This window comes from Quercus lobata, unplaced genomic scaffold, assembly GCF_001633185.2.
Source record: "Quercus lobata isolate SW786 unplaced genomic scaffold, ValleyOak3.0 Primary Assembly Scq3eQI_390, whole genome shotgun sequence".
Taxonomy (NCBI): Eukaryota; Viridiplantae; Streptophyta; class Magnoliopsida; order Fagales; family Fagaceae; genus Quercus; species Quercus lobata.
Genome location: NW_022154849.1, coordinates 1 through 18,583, shown reverse-complemented (window position 1 = coordinate 18,583; position 18,583 = coordinate 1). Strand labels below are relative to the sequence as shown.

General features: G+C 35.4%; 1 protein-coding gene across 1 annotated transcript; it reads left to right on the top strand.

Moving 5' to 3' along the window:
* Window positions 1-11,430: 11,430 nt before the first annotated feature.
* LOC115973498 (kinesin-like protein KIN-10C) lies at window positions 11,431-14,012 on the top strand (the record flags this gene model as incomplete). The annotated part of the gene is made up of 8 exons (XM_031093758.1): window positions 11,431-11,572; window positions 12,152-12,309; window positions 12,434-12,635; window positions 12,737-12,925; window positions 13,019-13,224; window positions 13,316-13,563; window positions 13,655-13,697; window positions 13,954-14,012. Coding segments are annotated over exons 1-8 (1,247 nt in total), but the record flags the coding sequence as incomplete, so codon positions are not given.
* Window positions 14,013-18,583: the final 4,571 nt, after the last annotated feature.

The window sequence follows — 18,583 nt, the reverse complement described above, 5'->3', positions numbered from 1 at the left end:
AAGTTTTTATATTTTATTTGGTTATTCTTGAGTCAAGGGTGTTTTAGTAATTTTACAATTGTTGGGTATGGGCCATAGTTATAGGCCATGGGTTTTATTAATGAGTCTTATTGAGTCTTATTTAATTATGGGTCTTTATGTATGGGCTTGGGTTTAATTTATTAGGGTTAAATAGTAGTCCTTGTACTATTAGGAATCCTAATACTGCTAGTACAAGAGTCTTTATATATATAGGGTGCTCAATGTATTGAAGGGGTAGAATGAGTGGATTAATAAAATTGAGTGTTTTGAGCAATATGCATGTTGGCCCCCTAAACAGCCCTAACTTCCCTCTAATTACTAAACGTAGATAAATCCGTAATTTGTCCTGCATCAATTTGGTATTAGAGCGAAAATCCTACCACAAGTTCTTTGTGAAATCTTCTTCAGCCAACTGCTTGACAGAGTTCATTAAAATAATAACAAAGAAGACTTTTAATCTGTTATGTGAGAAGGTGAATTCCATTGAGACAAAATTGGAAGACTTATCCTCCATGAGAGGTGAATTCAATAAGCTGTCTGCAATCGTTCTTAGCAAATTTTCTGCTGAAACCACCTTTGATCAAGACCCCAAGTTCCCCAAATCAGGTCCAAGTACAGCCCCTGTATTCCCCTCAAGTTCAATGCCTTTTTCTTCCACAAATTCCTTTGTTCCAAGCACTAGTCAGGTGCACCCACAGCAAACACAACCCAATATTGTTTTTCCTCTTCAAGGTGCTGGTTACATGGAAGGGAATCAGCCTTACAATCCATCATCGGTCCGTTCTTATGGGGAGCCTTGATTAATGGATGTGGATAGAGGTGTTAAACTAGAAGTTAGTGATTTTTATGGGGAGGGCAATCCGGAGGTGTTCTTTGATTGGCTACATAGTATTGAAAGCTTTTTCAGATGGTATAGCTTAAGTGAAGAGCGAAAACTCTTTTTTGCGGAAGCTAAACTGAAAGGGACAGCTAGAATATGGTGGGAAAAGTACCAACAAACTCACTATATTGCCATTCGATCGTGGGAAGGCATGCGAAGTGCTATGACTCGTTACTTTATACCACCTAATTACAAGCAGTGAGCGCACTTACAATTTACACAGTTGGTGCAAGGAAGTTATTCAATTGAAGAATATACCAACAAATTCTATGGCTTGGCTATGAGATCGGGATTCCCATGGAATGAAGATGTGATGATTTCTACGTATCGCCAAGGTTTGAATCCTAATATTTCTTTGGGTTTGTCTACAAGTCGGCTTTATACCATGGCAGATGCAATTCAAATTGAATACCAAATGGAAGAGGAGATTAAAAGAAGGCCTTAATGAGAGCTCCAGTGGCAAGCAATATTAGAGGTGAGAGAACATTTGTGGATGTTAATTTGGAGAAGTCTATTGATAAGTCTCAAATGTAATTCTTATCAACCAAACAAGAATGTTCGTTCTAATACTTCTACATCACAAGGGAGTAGTTCTAATTCTACAGCAAAGTGCTTTAATTGTGGAGGTTTTGGCCATATGTCTTTTCAATGTCCTTCAAAACTAGTTGCTATGCTTGAAAAGGATAGTCCTATTCCAAAGGCAATCATGGGATCCAAGCAACTCGAAATTCAAGAAGAGATTTGTGAACCTCTCAATGCTAACCTGAAGGAGAATGTTGAAGACCCAGATCTATCTGATGTGGGTATACTGAACTTTGACGACTTAGATCTTAATGATGAGGGTATGCTAGGCATCATTCGTCCACTTCTTACAGCATTTAACCAAGATGTTCAAGTGAATGAAGACTGCTATCATAGGGGAAAGGTTTTTCAAACTCGCGTTAATTGCAAGAAACAAATATGTTCTTTGGTAATTGACACTGGGAGTTGTATTAATGCAATATCTGAGGATGCAGTGCAGAAATTGGGATTAAAAGTAGAGCCACTCCTGAATCCTTATTATGTTGCATGGGTCACAAACACAAAGTTGAAGTTTGATAAGCAGTGCCTAGTCACCTTTGAAATTGGCAAGCTTAAGGAGACTGTTATGTGTGATGTGCTGCCCCTTAAGCCTTGTCACATAATTTTGGGTCAGCCATGGATATGGGATCGCAATGCCCACCATGCTGGTCGTGCCAATACTTATTCTTTTGTTGAATGCAACAAGAAGTACATTCTCACGCACATGCCAAACTTGAAGTTAAAGAAGACTACCCTCCTTATTCCGAAAATTGTGCCTTCTGATGGCATTCTTGGTCCAGCTCCTAACTCGATGGAGTCGAGCTATTTTTAGAGGGGGAGAGTTGATGGCGGAATCATAACATGGTTAAAGAAAGGATATTCTCTTTGGAAGCCTAGGGCTAAGGCAAAGCCCAAGAATAAGTGTCCATGGTGGTTAATTAAGTTTTTATATATATTATTTGGTTATTCTTGAGTCAAGGGTATTTTAGTAATTTTAGAATTGTTGGGTATGGGCCATAGTTATAGGCCATGGGTTTTATTAATGAGTCTTATTTAATTATGGGTCTTTATATATGGCCTTTGGTTTAATTTATTAGGGTTAAATAGTAGTCCTTGTACTATTAGGAATCCTAATACTACTAGTACAAGTAAGAGTCTTTATATATATATATATATATATATATATATATATATATAGGGTGCTCAATGTATTGAAGGGGTAGAATGAGTTGATTAATAAAATTGGGTGTTTTGAGCAATAGGCACATTGGCCTTACTGTTCACGGTTACTATTCACACAGCCCCTAAACAGCCCTAACTTCTTTCTAATTCTTCTTCTTTCTTACCCTAAACTCTCTCTAATTCTTCTTCTTTCTTACCCTACACCCACCACAACTAAACGTAGACAAATCCGTAATTTGTCCTGCATCAAAGGGACTAAAGAAAGAAGAGATTAAGATCTAAAAAAACAAGTCATCTACAAAGTCCAAAAAGCTAATTGTGAAAAATTGAAGGAATTGGAAGTCCTCTCTTATAATGTCTAGAGAATAGATAACTCTTTTCTTTTGGAACTATGTATTCCACTCTTTCCAAGTATACCAAACAAGACATGACAGAGCTATCATCCAAATTCTCCATTATTGAGCTTGCTCAAATTCCCTTTCCAAGAAGCCAACATATCAATTACTGAATTGGACATGACCCAAGTGACACCAAACTAACATGATAGTAAGTTCCACAACTCCTTAGCAATAGGACAATGAAGAAGAAGATGAATTAGGGACTCCCCATTGAATTTACACATATAGCACCAATCTGCAGCTATTGTCTCCCTCTTTTTTCAAATTATACATTGTCAATATTTTCCCTAGTATTACTTATCAAGGGCAGTGTCTATTACACATTTCTTGTTACACAGTGTACACACATTTTAGTTTTTGAACTAAAATTGTGACTTCAAATGACAATTTCAATTCAAAAAATAAATTATGCATGCAACAAGGTGTGTGAACTAATAATTACCCTACTTATCAATGCACGCAAACACTTTTTTATTTTGATAGGTAATAAGACTTTTAGTGAATGAAATGAACATCGTGCTCATGATGGTCACACACACACACACACACGCATATATATATATGCGTATGTATGTATATATTTTACCTAGTTTTGCAGTCCATGTAAAGAAAGCGGCTCTAGGTAGAACTCTAACTTTCCAAATTTTCTCCAAGAAAAAGGGGTAGCTCCCTCACCCCTATCCTTTGAACTCTATAATAACTTTTAACTTGAAATCCATGCTTTGGTGCTGGTAGCCACACCAATCTATTAGTTCCATCCTAGTCAATCTTAACTACATATAATTCATCTTAAAATTGCTATATTCTGTAAATAGACTTGTAGAAAGGAACAATGCAGAGGAATAAATTTAAAACGGGCATTAAAAGGATCTCTACTCTTGCATAAGTTTTGAGCAGTTGAGCTGATATTTTAGCATTGAGACATCACCATAATCTGCAAATTTACTACATACTGATTTAGCTTCCATGAAAATTTTCAGATGCCCTGTTTCTAGTTTCAACCTTGCCATGTAGGCAAGTATCTTTTGTCGATCATGCTCTGTTCTATATAACTTAACAAGAGAGGATATATTTAAAAAATAACAAAACTTTACCCCTTATGAAGTACTTTTGCTATGTGGAGACTCTACATTTTGCTTAATTTTTATCCTAAAGATCTATCATTTTCATTGTAGGTTCTCATCCCTCTCATGCAGTGGGAAGCCACTGCCTTTGGCCGTCCCGTTCTTGCCCTCGTGCTTGTTGCTTCTCTGGCTTTTTTCCCTGTGTTCTTAATCCCTTCTGGCCCTTCAATGTGGTTATCTGGAATGATTTTTGGTGGCTGTCTTTGATCAAAGGTGTTTATTGCTCATTTTTTTTCTTTGAGTATCTGTCTTAAAGGTTCCTTATGAAATATCTCTATTGTGTTGCTTGTTTTTTATTTTCTGACCAACAATGACCATGATTAATTCAATATCAATGTACTAGGTCAAGTGGATCTCACATTGGAGATATTTGGTTGCGTTGAGTCATAGGAATATGCCTTGACACAATTTACAACCGCTCAGATTTGGGTGGAGAACATGTATAGATGTGGAAGGTTTGATGACCTTAGTTTAGTAACTTTTAGCGTAACCATGTGTTGTAGAAGTTTATAGTTTTATGGTTCAAACTGAAATAGCTTACAATCTGTTCATATTCTTTGTTGTACAGATGTGCTGCATATGTTTGAGCTAGGAAGCAGTTGGGCATACATGAGGCTCCAAATATCTTCACTATAGTCTTGAAGAGATTTCAGGTACCACTCTGCATTTGCATTAGTTATGAGATGGAGAGATCGATGGTTCACAAAATCCCCCCACCCCCAACTACCAAACTATTAAAAAAAAAAAAAAATCCAATTACATTTCCGGATGTATTCTCAAATTTCAGAAAATCCTTGAACTATTTGAGAGTTTTGCCTTTTTGGTATTAAACCAATAATGTGTTTGTAGCTTAGTGGTGGCTATTTGGGACGGGACAAAGTTTTTCATGTTAGTAAAAATTCTATCTTCTCATGATTTACATAGTGATAATGGGTTTTGGTTAGTAAATCTATAAACTTATAGGATTATTGGAGGAGAAGAAGAGCGATTGATAGATCATTTGTTCATTGATGATGAATGAAAGAGTGCATGGGTTTGGTGTTCTTTGGGCCTAAAATGAATCCAATAGCAGATAGCAAATAGCAAATAGCAAATGGTAGAAAGTAGCATACAATTTTTTTTTTTTGCAAAGATTGCAAAACCTGGTGAGTTGAGTTAATAAGGAGGATAAATTAGAACATACAAAATAGAGAACTTCCATGAGTGCATCACTAGCAATACGTTCATTGCTTAATTTCATTCTTAACCAGAAATGCATGTAGTGTATGCAATTTTGCATTTTAGACTAGTTCTATATGTCAACCTTTTGTGCTTGGAAGCTAAATAATTAATTCATTCAATGGAAAGACACCTAAATTAGGCCTTAATTGTAAGGTTGTGAAAATGACCTCAAATTCCAATTTACATATTTGATTGGCTTTATTTTTGTATGCATCAAAGTGATCTAGTGCTTGTATGGAAAAGAGCAGATTTTGTACAAAATGCTTTGAGGTCTTCATCAAAAGGTTGTGAAATTGACCTCAAATTCCAAATTACATTCATTCAGGCTATCAATGAATGAAACTTCAAGGTTTTGATTGAAAACATATGAAACTACTCTTCATTTATTAGGGTCTTGTTTACAGGTGGCCTTCCTAACTTTATAAGCTTCTCAACTGGTCCAATATCCATTGATGAATCGGGATAGCAAAAGGTAACGATTCACAGCCTTTGTTTTTGACTTGTTCACCATTGCTCTATGATCTGGGGCTTTGTAATTCCCATTGCTCATAATTTGCTTGATCGAAGTAAATGCTATGAATTTGTTAACTATGTTTAGCTTGCATTTAAACCTTTTCTACTGCAATTAATTTAATAGTCTGTTATCTTTAAATAATTTGGGTGTGGTTATATTTTTCAACAAAGTACCTTGCTCACCGTAAGGTACTCTTCTCCCATTTCTCTCTTTTTCAATTCGCTTCATTTTGTGATTCTGATTGAATTTTTGTTGAACATTTTGAGATTTTGATAATGGGTATGAATTATTTTCTCATACAATGCTTTTGTGCTCTGATGATATCTTTTTTACCATAAAGTTATTTTTCCTTGTTTAACTTAGAAAATTTGTTTGAATTACCCTTGTGAATAATGCGTTTAAGCACAATAATATTCTAAACACCTATTTCTCATACAATGCTTTTGTGCCCTAAACCCTAAACCCCTAAACCCTCTTCAGTCGACACCTCTAAACCTAAACCCTAAAGTGTAGCATAAAATGAATCTCTACCCTAAGTTTGCCCATTCTTTATATAAACACACAAAACTATGCACAAAAATTGGGATTTCATTTCTTGATTGGAGCCTAAACTCGGGTTTGTAGAACATATTCCTAATGAAAGAGATTTTATCTACACACCCCCTCCCCCTTCTTTTCTTTCCTCATGAGCCCTACGCTGCCCCTCCCTCCCTCCCTCCCCACCTTACCTCACAGTCACCACCACTCCCCACCTTGGTTTCCCTTTCTACAACCCTCAATTAACCAGCCATCTCCTCAATTTCCTGGTTTTTTCCCAACATAATTTCCATCACCTTTTGGCTTTATTCCATATCACCTTTTTTGTCCACCTTCACCGACTATCCCACCCTTACTATCTCATCCTTCATTATCTAACCTAAACCTTCTCCGAGTGGCAGATGGGGCAGTAAGGGTTCTTTTCGTATAGATGCAAAAAAAAAAATTCTCTCTTTTGATGATGGGCAGGCTGATTCTTATGCTATTCATGAAAGTTGTTGGAATATCAAAAGTTCCATATGGGTGGAGTGTAAATGATTTGAATGGATATACGAGATTGGGTTCTGGGGAAGGATTTATTGTGCAAGTGTTATAGAAAAAACAATAAGTTTTTCGAATTCTATGGTAGATCGAATAAGGTTAGCCTTTTTGTGGATATAGCTATGTACTATGGTGGAGCTCGTTGTGGTTGTGTTATGATACCTGCTAACTCTAATCGTTCTGGGTGGTGTTTGTATCAGAAAGAATTAGACAAGTTCATATTGGGTGAGAAAATTGTGTTCTTGGAAGGGATGACTTCTGATAGTGCTGTTGGTGGTAGTCCGATGGCTGGCGGTGGCCAAAATGGGGAAAAAATTATCAATTATGGCAATCAACAGAAGACAAGGAATTTGTTTTAATTCTTGAGTTATTTTGGGGCATAACGTGATTAGAGGACATTCTACCGTTAATGTCCACACATGCTTTTATTTTTAAGTTGAATTTTGCCAACTTGGCCTTGAGTGTGTTTAAATCTAATGAGGGAAGACGTGTTGTCTCTTGGCTGGACCAAAATGAATTTCAACGACCCAATAAAGGTGGGCCTGAGGTTACAAAAAGCTTGTCTGGGCAGAACAAAGCCCAAGTGGCTAACCCAAAAGGAAAGGCCCACTTGGAGGAGGATCAAATATCCTATCCAAGTGTCTTAATAGGGACCTTGACCCGCGATCAGAGTGTGAGTAGTTTGGGCGAGAGTTTGGGGTTATCTGGAATGGCATAGATGGCGGTTTTTGAGGCTCTGATGGTCGCGGTTATCTGGAATGGCATAGATGGCGATTTTTGAGGCTCTGATGGTCGCCAAATCGTCGATTTTTAGTAATAGTTCTCTTACCTATCAAGTCACGGAGCTTCTCGCCTCTATTTCGATGGTTTCTCATCCCGATAGGAAAAAAGACAGGCATCTTGGGGACGATTCGAGAATCACGGTGGAATCGCGAGGTCCTAGGTATCTCGAAGTTGTTGGTAAAGGCTCGAACTCGGTGGAGTCCTTCGATACTCTAGGATCGCACCGAGACAGCAGTACACACTCTAGAGGACAATGCTCTTTCTCCCCACTAATAGAACAACTAGTGTTAACCCCACTTTGTTCCCATGGAAGATATAGAAGCTCATACTCACCATTTAGTAACCCATCTGCAAACACAGCACCAGACAACACCATACCTGTTTGGGAAACACACCCCTGTTTGTCACTTATGCGAGAGGCCCTCGAAAAGACTTCCTCCTCCTCTGACCAAGGATCCACCTCCCTATCCAAGTTAGACAAGGGAGAAAAACAATTTGGATCCTCCCACTAAAGACGATGAGGAGACTGGGGATGATAGCCAGTCATGGACAGGACCAATTGGCTTTCTTTTCAGAAAGATGCACTTTTAAAGATGTATGTTTCTTCATAGTAGTGGAAACACTTCTAGGTAGAATATTCTTCTTATGTGAAGAAGATACCATTGGTCTTGTTGAACTTTTGGCTTTCTTTGTGGAGTCCATTGCACTCCGATGGATACATAGACAATACCAAGATGCTAAACTTACCATGTACACAGAATCTTGGCAAAAGGATGGGTTCTACACACAAAAAAATGAAGTACTTAAAAAAAAAAAAAAGGTTCAAAAAGCAATAAACTAGACTGTTTCATTAGGTGAACATCAAAAGCATTACCAAGCAAGTGATCATTAAAATTCTGTTCAGCCCACCCAAAAAATCTTTTAACATGTGAGCAAGCTTGCTCTCCTGGTAAGGTACATGGCTCTCGTTGGCATTCAGTGAATAAACGACATTATGTAAGGCATATATGGACCGATTAATTTTGGTAGTTTCAACAAGATTAAGGCCATCAGCACTCTTTCTTCTGGCATCCTCATACCTTGACAAAGGCAGTAAAGCATCAACCAGGGTTTGAAAATAATAAAAATTATAATTTCAACAAATTGCTAAATTGGGGATGTTAATAGAAAACCTGCCAAGTCTACGAAATTCATCTTGCCTACAAGACAAATGTCATCATTTTTACTAGGAGACACAAGATGTATTATTAAACCCTTATGGTTCTTGCGAGGAAGTTCACTTGCTATTTTTTGAACTGATTTATGCGAACTGCACATGCTGGCATGTAGTTTGTGAAATTCTGTAATAGATTTGACGGGAACCTGGAAAAATAAAAAAGAGGCATTGCAAATAGGGTTACAAGAAACACATCATTACATTGTCATCTAATTAAATTAATAGGAAAACAGCTTATGTTATGACTTGCCTTAGAAAGTCTTTTATGTTGAATTTTGCCTTTATCTTCCAATATAGAAACTGTTGGCTATTTTGGATCCAAAAGATCATACACATGTTCCTGATAAACCTCATAGAAAGATATAGTAACCAAATTCCCATCGCTCTGCCATAGAAAGAATTTCAGCTATGGCTAGTGTAGCCAAACCTGGTTTCTCATTAGAGCCCTTCAAAATTGAATAGTTCATCATAAGTCAAACATAAATCCTATATATATATATATATATATATATATTAATAAATGCCAGGGAAAACTTGGAGACATAGAAGAAACAAAATGATTAAAATCCGACCTGAATTACAAAAGTCTTTCCACTCCCTCTTGCTCCACACGCGATAATAGTGGAGTTACATCCTTTAAAAACCCCAAAAATCAAGGGCTTTACCTCACTTGAGAATATCAAATCATTGTCTTCATTTTGCTCGTAACAGTAATTACCTTCACAGGACTCTTTACGACTGCAAGAGAAGACAAGAAACTATACTTAATTACCATAATCCTGTGGTTTTGTTACAACAAACCAAGAAAGAGAAAGAAGAAATAAGCAATTGAATTTTTATGTTTGAAAGTACTGTTATTCAACTAAATCAACAAGTTATTACTTGTTTTATCGAGTACTCGAAGAAGAAACATTAAAGGAATGAAAATTCTTTATGTTTCTAAGATAATCACAAAAATTCATGAACACAATCCTAATCCTCCATTTGTTGCAAGAAACAAGGATATCATATCAGAAAACATAAAATGGTGCCTATATAACAGCGCTAATAAATTAATCCTAGTGATTAAATTATAACCCAAAACTCAAAACTAAAATCATATCTTTCTCAATTATAGTTATGATAAACCAAATTGAGCCCATTTAATCTAAGATAAATTTTAGGGCACTTGGATAGCTTTAAATATTTAATTTTAATAAAAATCAGTCACTCAAAACCCTAACAAGAATTTTTTTTTTTTGTTTTGGTTAAAAAACCTTAACAAGAATTGAAGAAACAGAGTCATTCAAACAAATTTTCATTTTCCTAGCAATCAAACAGACACTAAGTTAACTTACTCCTTACTCAATTTTCTGGTTTTTCTTAGAATCCAAACAAAGCTTATCTGTCCAAAATAAAATCAAATGGAGCCTACATAATCTAAGATCAATTTTATGGCACCTTTATAGCTTTAAATATTTAACTATAATAAAAATCAGTCACTCAAAAATCAAAACCCTAACAAGAATTGAAAAACACACAGTATCCATTTGCCATAAATTTACATTTTCCAAGGAAATATACAGATACTAACTTTCTAAGTTAACTTATTCCTTACACGATTTTCTACTTTTCTTAGCATCCAAACAAAAGCTTAGTAGTGCAAAAGAAAATTAGAATAGAGAGAGTGATTTAGGGGTTGTTTGGATTTTCAATTTTCATCACCCATAACTTTGTTTCCATCACTCATAACTCAAAATTGGTGGGTCTCATGGCTGAGTAGTGTGTTTGGATGTGTTTCTAGTTTTTGTTTCCATCACTCAATTCCCATGGCTTTTTCGTAATTAGTCACCATATTCTGCACTGCATTCAGGCACTCATCCATCTGATCTCTCACTCTTGCATGAAAAAAGGTTATCAAAGTAGGCTAAAGCTACCTCAATCACCTCCTCCAAATCCTCCACCCACTGCCCTTGTGTATTTCAGATACCTCTAATATGATTTTTACTTCTTTGTGTTGCTTTGGCATGAAAAAACTTTGTATTCTTATCCCCATGCTTTAGCCAATTTATTCTAGACTGTTGGGCTCAATGTATTTCTTACTTTTGTAGAAGCTCATCCATCCTTTTACTCAAACTCAAATATTCGGCTTTGGAAGCTTCAGTAGGTTGGGCCTCATTCAATCTATCCAGCTGCTTCTGAAGTTCTTTGATGGCAATGGAATCCAGATCAGTTATAGGTGAACCCCAAGCCATGAGTTCCTCTCCACAAACCTCTATTTTGTCCTATACTGCTGCCAACCCAACCCTATCATCTCCTGCCTTCCCCCAAGCCTCTTGAATAACATTTTCACATTCAGACTGAAGCAACTAGGATTCCTTAAACTTGAAGCTTCTCCCACATTGCTGCCTTGGTTGGGAATAAGATTGAACATGTAGCAAAATTGGAAGGTGGTCTGATTCATGTGTTGACAAATGCATAATTTTACTCAACTGAAGTTTGTTGGTCCATTCTTTATTGGCAACACCTCTATCAAGCCAAATCTTGGTATTAGCTTTCCCGGGTCTCTTGTTGCTCCAAGTGTAAGGATACCCCTTAAAATCCTAGGTCTTGAAGGTGACAAGAATTCAAAGTCTCCCTAAAAGCTTCAATCTTTGAAATTTGTGGCTGTCTTGCACTCTTCTTCTCCGAAGCGTGTAAATATGCATTAAAATCTCCTATTACAACCCATGGTCCCACTACAAATGTCTGTAAGTATTTCAATAATCTCCATGATTTTTCTTTCTACTGTGCTTCCGGCCACCCACAGAATCCAGTCAAGTACCAAATAAAACCATCTTCTTCCGTGACTTTAACCAAAACATGGTTGACAGTGAAATTTATAACCTCCAAACTAACATCATTCTTCCACAAAAAAGCTAAACCTCCCCCAGAATCTTGGTGTTTTACAATGATCTTATTCTAAAATGGTAAATTTCCATACAACTTTTCAAAACCCTCCTTATCAAGTCTTGTCTCCATTAGAAAACATACCGTGGGAACTTGCTCCCTCACAATCTTGCGAAGGCTTCAACCTGTCCAAGGGTTCCCAAGGCCTTTGCAAGTCTTCTCTCTCTTTCTTGGTTTTTGTTGTAACAAAACCATAGGATTATGGTAATTAAGTATAGTTTCTTGTCTTCTCTTGCAATCGTAAAGAGTCCTATGGAGTTAATTACTATTACGAGCAAAATGAAGACAATGATTTGATATTCTCAAGGGAGGTAAAGCCCTTGATTTTTGGGGTTTTAGAAGAATGTAACTCCACTGTTATCGCGTGTGGAGCAAGAGGGAGTGGAAAGACTTTTGTAATTCAGGTTGGATTTTAATAATTTTGTTTCTTCTGTCTCCAAGTTTTCCCTGGCATTTATTAATATATATATATATATATATATTTCTAGGATTTGTGTTTGACTTATGATGAACTATTCAATTTTGAAGGGCTCTGATGAGAAACCAGGTTTGGCTACACTAGCCATAGTTGAAATTCTTTCTATGGCTGAGCAAAATGGGAATTTGGTTACTATATCTTTCTATGAGGTTTATCAGGAGCATGTGTATGATCTTTTGGATCCAAAACAGCCAACAATTTCTATATTGGTATATAAAGGAAAAATTCAACATAAAGGACTTTCTCAGGCAAGTCATAACATAAGCTGTTTTCCTATTAATTTAATTAGATGAAAATGTAATGATGTGTTTTATGTAACCCTATTTGCAATGCCTATTTTTTAGTTTTCCAAGTTCCAGTCAAATTTGTTACAGAATTTCGCAAACTACATGCCAGCATGTGTGGTTCGCGTAAATCAGTTCAAAAAATAGCAGGTGAACTTCCTTGTAGGAACCATAGGGGTTTAATAATACATCTTGTGTCTCCCAGTAAAAATGATGACATTTGTCTTGTCGGCAAGATGAATTTCATTGACTTGGCAGGTTTTTCTATTGACATCCCAAATTTAGCACTTTGTTGAAATTATAATTTTTATTATTTTCAAACCCTGGTTGGTGCTTTACTACCTTTGCCAGGGTATGAAGATGCCAGAAGAAAGAGTGTTGATGACCTTAATCTTGTTGAAAGTACCAAAATTAATCGATCCATATATGCCATACATAATGTCGTTTATTCACTGAATGCCAACGAAAGCCATGTACCTTATTGGGAAAGCAAGCTTACTCACATGTTAAAAGATTCTTTGGGTGGGCTGAACAGAATTATAATGATCACTTGCTTGGTAATGCTTTTGATGTTCACCTAATGAAGCACTCTATTTTATTGCTTTTTGAACCTTTTTTTTTTTAAAGTACTTCATTTTTTGTGTGTAGAACCCATCCTTTTGCCAAGATTTTGTGTACATGGTAAGTTTAGCATCTTGGTCTTGTCTAGGTATCAATCGGGGTGCAGTGGACTCCACAAAGAAAGCCAAAAGTTCAACAAGACCAATGGTGCCTTCTTCACATAAGAAGAATATTCTACCTAGAAGTGTTTCCACTACTGTGAAGAAACATACAGCTTCAAAAGTGCATCTTTTTGAAAAGAAAGCCAATTGTCTGGCTTCTGCACTGAAAGGAAGGTATGTACAGAAAGTTCAATCTATTTGTTGAAGCACATATAAACGTATACAAATACCCAATTGAAACATTTGTTTATTTTTTCATTTGAAGGAAACTATTTGATGAAGCAATTCATCAGACCACATCTGAGAAGGTATCCAATATTTAGCTTTATATTGAATATCAAGTAATCATGATTCTGGCCAGATCATATTTTGTGCAAAGATTAGGAACCTGCAACTTATCTTAATTCACTTTCTAGGAAAGGTACCTAATAGGTGTTTGTTAGGGGAAGAAAATAATACTTTCTCAATTGTACTATAAGAGATTTGGAAAATTATGAGGCTCAGGTACCTAGATAAAAGATGGTTTTTCATGTTTGTAAAGAAGCCTAATAGGCTTTGTTGCAGGCAAGTTCCTTACCTAACATTGTTTCAACCGTTGAACCTTTGGAGCAGGAAGAGGTACGGTTTTCTGGAACTTTTTTTTTTTTTTTTGAATTTATTATTTTGTGAAAGATTGAACTTGTTAACTAGCGTGTTTGCTTCTTCTAAGATGCAGCATAAAATAAATCTCTATCCTAAGTTTGCACATGCTATAAATACACACATATACAAAAAAAATAAATCCCAAATACAAAATAAGAAAGCTATTCATTAAAAATTTAATATTCATTTTGTTAACAGTGACTTTTAAGAGATTATCCCTTAAATTATGCCTTAAAACTTTAATTATTAATATCCATACACCTATCATGAGCAAAAGAGAGAGAAAGGGAGAGAAAAAGAGAGGATCAAATTGCCAAGAGAGGAAAATCGGTATTTTTTTCCCCCCAAGGGAGAGAAAATCACGTACGTGGCGGTGTTTTAATCATTCATTGTCTAGATTATGCGAAAAGATTGTATTTTTTTTTTTCATTCCGTTTTCAGTCTTGTGTTTTGCCCAGATCTATTGTAGTTTATATCCGCTAACATAAAGGCTGATTTTTTTATTTTTTTATTATTCTGATTGCTCTAGTTTGTGAGAGATTGTATTTTGTAATTTCATTTCCTCTTTTATTTTTGTTTTTTGTTCAAGTTGTATGTATAATTTTGCCTATGAGAGTAGAGTTGTTTCCATTTGTTCTTTGATGAGAAGAGAGATAGAGAGCGAGCATGCGCGTGATGAAATAAAGAAGAGAAAATATTCTTTTATTCAGCTGATACTTTTTCTTTTTAGAAAAATTATTATTATTATTATTATTTTTTTTTGATGAATTTTAGAAAAATTATTTGTACTCACTACAATGCTCTTCGACGTCAACAGAGCTACTATATGCAAAACAAATGTTTAATTTTCTTATTAGACTAAAGATTATTTTTGAAACTGAGCTTGAGAAATGGGTTGGTGTTTCTTTTTATTTATACGTGGGCTTGGCTTGGATTAAGTGTGTAGGAGAGTTCAAATTTGGGCTTGGAGTACTTGAGTTTTGAGAATTTGGACTCATTGTTGTAACATAAGTGGATGTGAGCTTCGTAGAGGTGTGGGCCTAAAAAAGTTTTATAAGAATGTGTGCTTAGTTTACAAATTGGACAAAGTCTAATTTGATCCAACTTCATCTTAATTAAAATTCCTCCCCACCAATCCTGCTCACATCATTCACGTACAAACTACCTATGTTTACATGTGAATATATGTCATGTAAGCAATTCATTTAGGAAAGCAAAATTAATATTCATAGCTGAACATGGGAATTTCATGGCACTAACTAGTAGGTAAATGACTTGATAAATTAAATGAGGCTTACCTCATTGCGTAGCTTAGCATACTAAGTGCAATTCTTTTTCCCAAAATATTTCGCCTCATGCAAAAGACACTAAAACATAACAAGGAATACAAATGAGTATATTCCTAGAAAATATGAAAATATCGTCATTTGACAATTTTATTATATTTTGTGATTTACTTGGATTTCGCCCGCGCTCAATATTATTCCCCCAATCCTGAAGGTTTTTACTCGGCGATGCATATGTGGTGCAAAATGTGAATAATTTATCCTAAAATGACATGTGAACAACTTATTTCAGAAAAACAAAATCAAGAGATATAGATAAAATGTGATTGCATGGCATTGACTAAAAATATAAATAGCATGGTAAATTTAATGAAACTGCAAATTTGCAACTTCTTTTTCCCAATGTATTCCCTGCAAGAAGACAAAGAAGTAAAAAGGAAATGTTAAATTTCCATAAAGCATGAAAACAAGAGCATTTGACATATTTAATAAACTGTGAAAACAAAGGCATTTGATAAATTTACTACTTTAAAATAAAACATTTTATTTTGGCATAGAATGAGATTTAAAATGCATTTTTGTTGCCTAGAGGGCCATTGTGCTATTTTTTTGAGTTTTTAAGGGTCAGAATATAATTATGAAGAGTTTTAGGGTCAAAACTTTAATTTAAACTAAAGGGAATGTTTAATTTTTAAAGAGTTTAGGTCTAAAAATGCAATTTGTAAAAGGCGGGCTGATGGATAATTTCAAATTGGCTTGAAACGTTTGTTGGTGGGCTAGCTAACATGGAGACCTAAGTAGTTGATAGGCCTTAAGGTGTCGGGTTGATTTAAGAGAGTCGCCTAGAATTCTAAAAAGGTTAGTCCTAACTTGGTGCCAGGCTTGGATAATTAAATTTTCTATAATTTTTATAGTGGGTGCTATTTTCAATTTTCACTAATATGTCACTAAACAATGAACAGCCAGTTGATGCTCAAGCCTTAATGGCATGCTTGATTAAAAAATTCCAAAATGATACAAATTTTTAATGAAAATCATACTACAAAATTAGCCTGTGTTACATGGAAAAATAAATTACACAGAATTTCATAGTTTTAAATTTAGCATTAAAATTAATTTAAACAAATTTGGTCAACCGCATAAAAATTGATAGAAATTTGGTTTAACAATAAAAACTATGAAATCTTTCAATTTAGGGCTAAATTCAAACTATGAAATCCTTTAATTTTGAGGTATTTTACTTAAATAAAATTGTGCGGTCAAATTATAACTTCGGAAAAGTTTGGGGTCAATGTTCAATTTTGCAAACTTATGCGTTGATGGTCTGGTGCAAACTCATGTATTGGGCCCGATGTAGGTTTATGTTTTAAAATTTTAGAGGGGCTCTGGTGTTTTGGATTGGGCCTTATGGTGTAGGGCTAATTGGGCATAAAGGTTAGAAGGATGACTTGTTTTATTATGAGTTGGCTGGAGGTTGGGCTTTGGTTATTAGTCTATTTGGGTGTGGGCTCACGCTATTTTTAATTTTAGATGGCACCTAGGGTCCATCTCGGTTCATAGGAAAAATGTTTCCAGCCCAAATTCGGGAACAAAACATTAGACATCCACTTTTAAGCCTTTCTATCGGCTCATTAATGGAATCCACATTTCGGGTAACTCGCTGGGCCAAATACAAACAACTATAACTCTCAAGATTTTCATCGAAAACATATGAAATTTGTGTTCAAATTCAAGCTCTGTATGTGAACTTTCTAAAACAGTGAGACCGCGTTAAAGAATTCCTTAACGTTTAAAAGTTATTGTCGAAACTGTGACCGAAGTTCACTTTCCTATGCATTTTGAAAGCGATTAAGGCTCGTTAATAACTAGCCACTAACGTATTTTTTACCCAAAATTTGATTTTTAGATGAGTGCCCTCGCGATATAGAAAAGATATTTTGAAGCCAATTTGGGAACAAAACATTAGACTTCCATTTTTACGCCAATCTATCGGATCGTAATTGGAATCCATATTTCTGGTAACTTGTTGGGTGAAATGAAAATGGCAATAACTCCTTGGATTTCTATCTAAAAAATACAAAATTTGTGTTCAAATTTATGCTCTGAATGTGGACTTTCTAATACAATAAGCCCGCGTCTAAGAATTCCTTACTGTTCAAAAGTTATTGTCGAAACGGTGACAGAAGGTCACTATTTTACGCGTTTTCGAAGCGATTAAGTCTCGTTAATAACTAGCCACCAACGTATTTTTTACCCAAAACTTGATTTTGAGATGATTATCCTCGTGTTATAGGAAAAATGTTTCCAGCCCAAATTTGGGAACAAAACATTAGACTTCCATTTTTACGCCCATCTATCGGATCGTAATTGGAATCCATATTTCTGGTAAGTTGCTGGGTGAAGTGAAAATGGCAATAACTCCTTGGATTTCTATCTAAAAAATACGAAATTTGTGTTCAAATTTATGCTCTGAATGTGGACTTTCTAATACAATAAGACCGCCTCTAAGAATTCCTTACTGTTCAAAAGTTATTGTCGAAACGGTGACCGAAGGTCACTATTCTACGCTTTTTCAAAGCGATTAAGTCTCGTTAATAACTTGCCACCAACGTATTTTTTACCCAAAACTTGATTTTGAGATGATTATCCTCGTGTTATAGGAAAAATGTTTCCAGCCCAAATTCGGGAACAAAACATTAGACTTCCAATTTTAAGCCCTTCTATCGGCTCATTAATGGAATCCATATTTCGGGTAACTCGCTGGGCCAAATACAAACAACTATAACTCTCAAGATTTCCATCGAAAACATATGAAATTTGTGTTCAAATTCAAGCTCTGTATGTGAACTTTCTAAAACAGTGAGACCGCGTTAAAGAATTCCTTAACGTTTAAAAGTTATTGTCGAAACTGTGACCGAAGTTCACTTTCCTATGCATTTTGAAAGCGATTAAGGCTTGTTAATAACTAGCCACTAACGTATTTTTTACCCAAAATTTGATTTTTAGATGAGTGCCCTCGCGATATAGAAAAGATATTTTGAAGCCAATTTGGGAACAAAACATTAGACTTCCATTTTTACGCCAATCTATCAGATCGTAATTGGAATCCATATTTCTGGTAACTTGTTGAGTGAAATGAAAATGGCAATAACTCCTTGGATTTCTATCTAAAAAATACGAAATTTGTGTTCAAATTTATGCTCTGAATGTGGACTTTCTAATACAATAAGACCGCGTCTAAGAATTCCTTACTGTTCAAAAGTTAT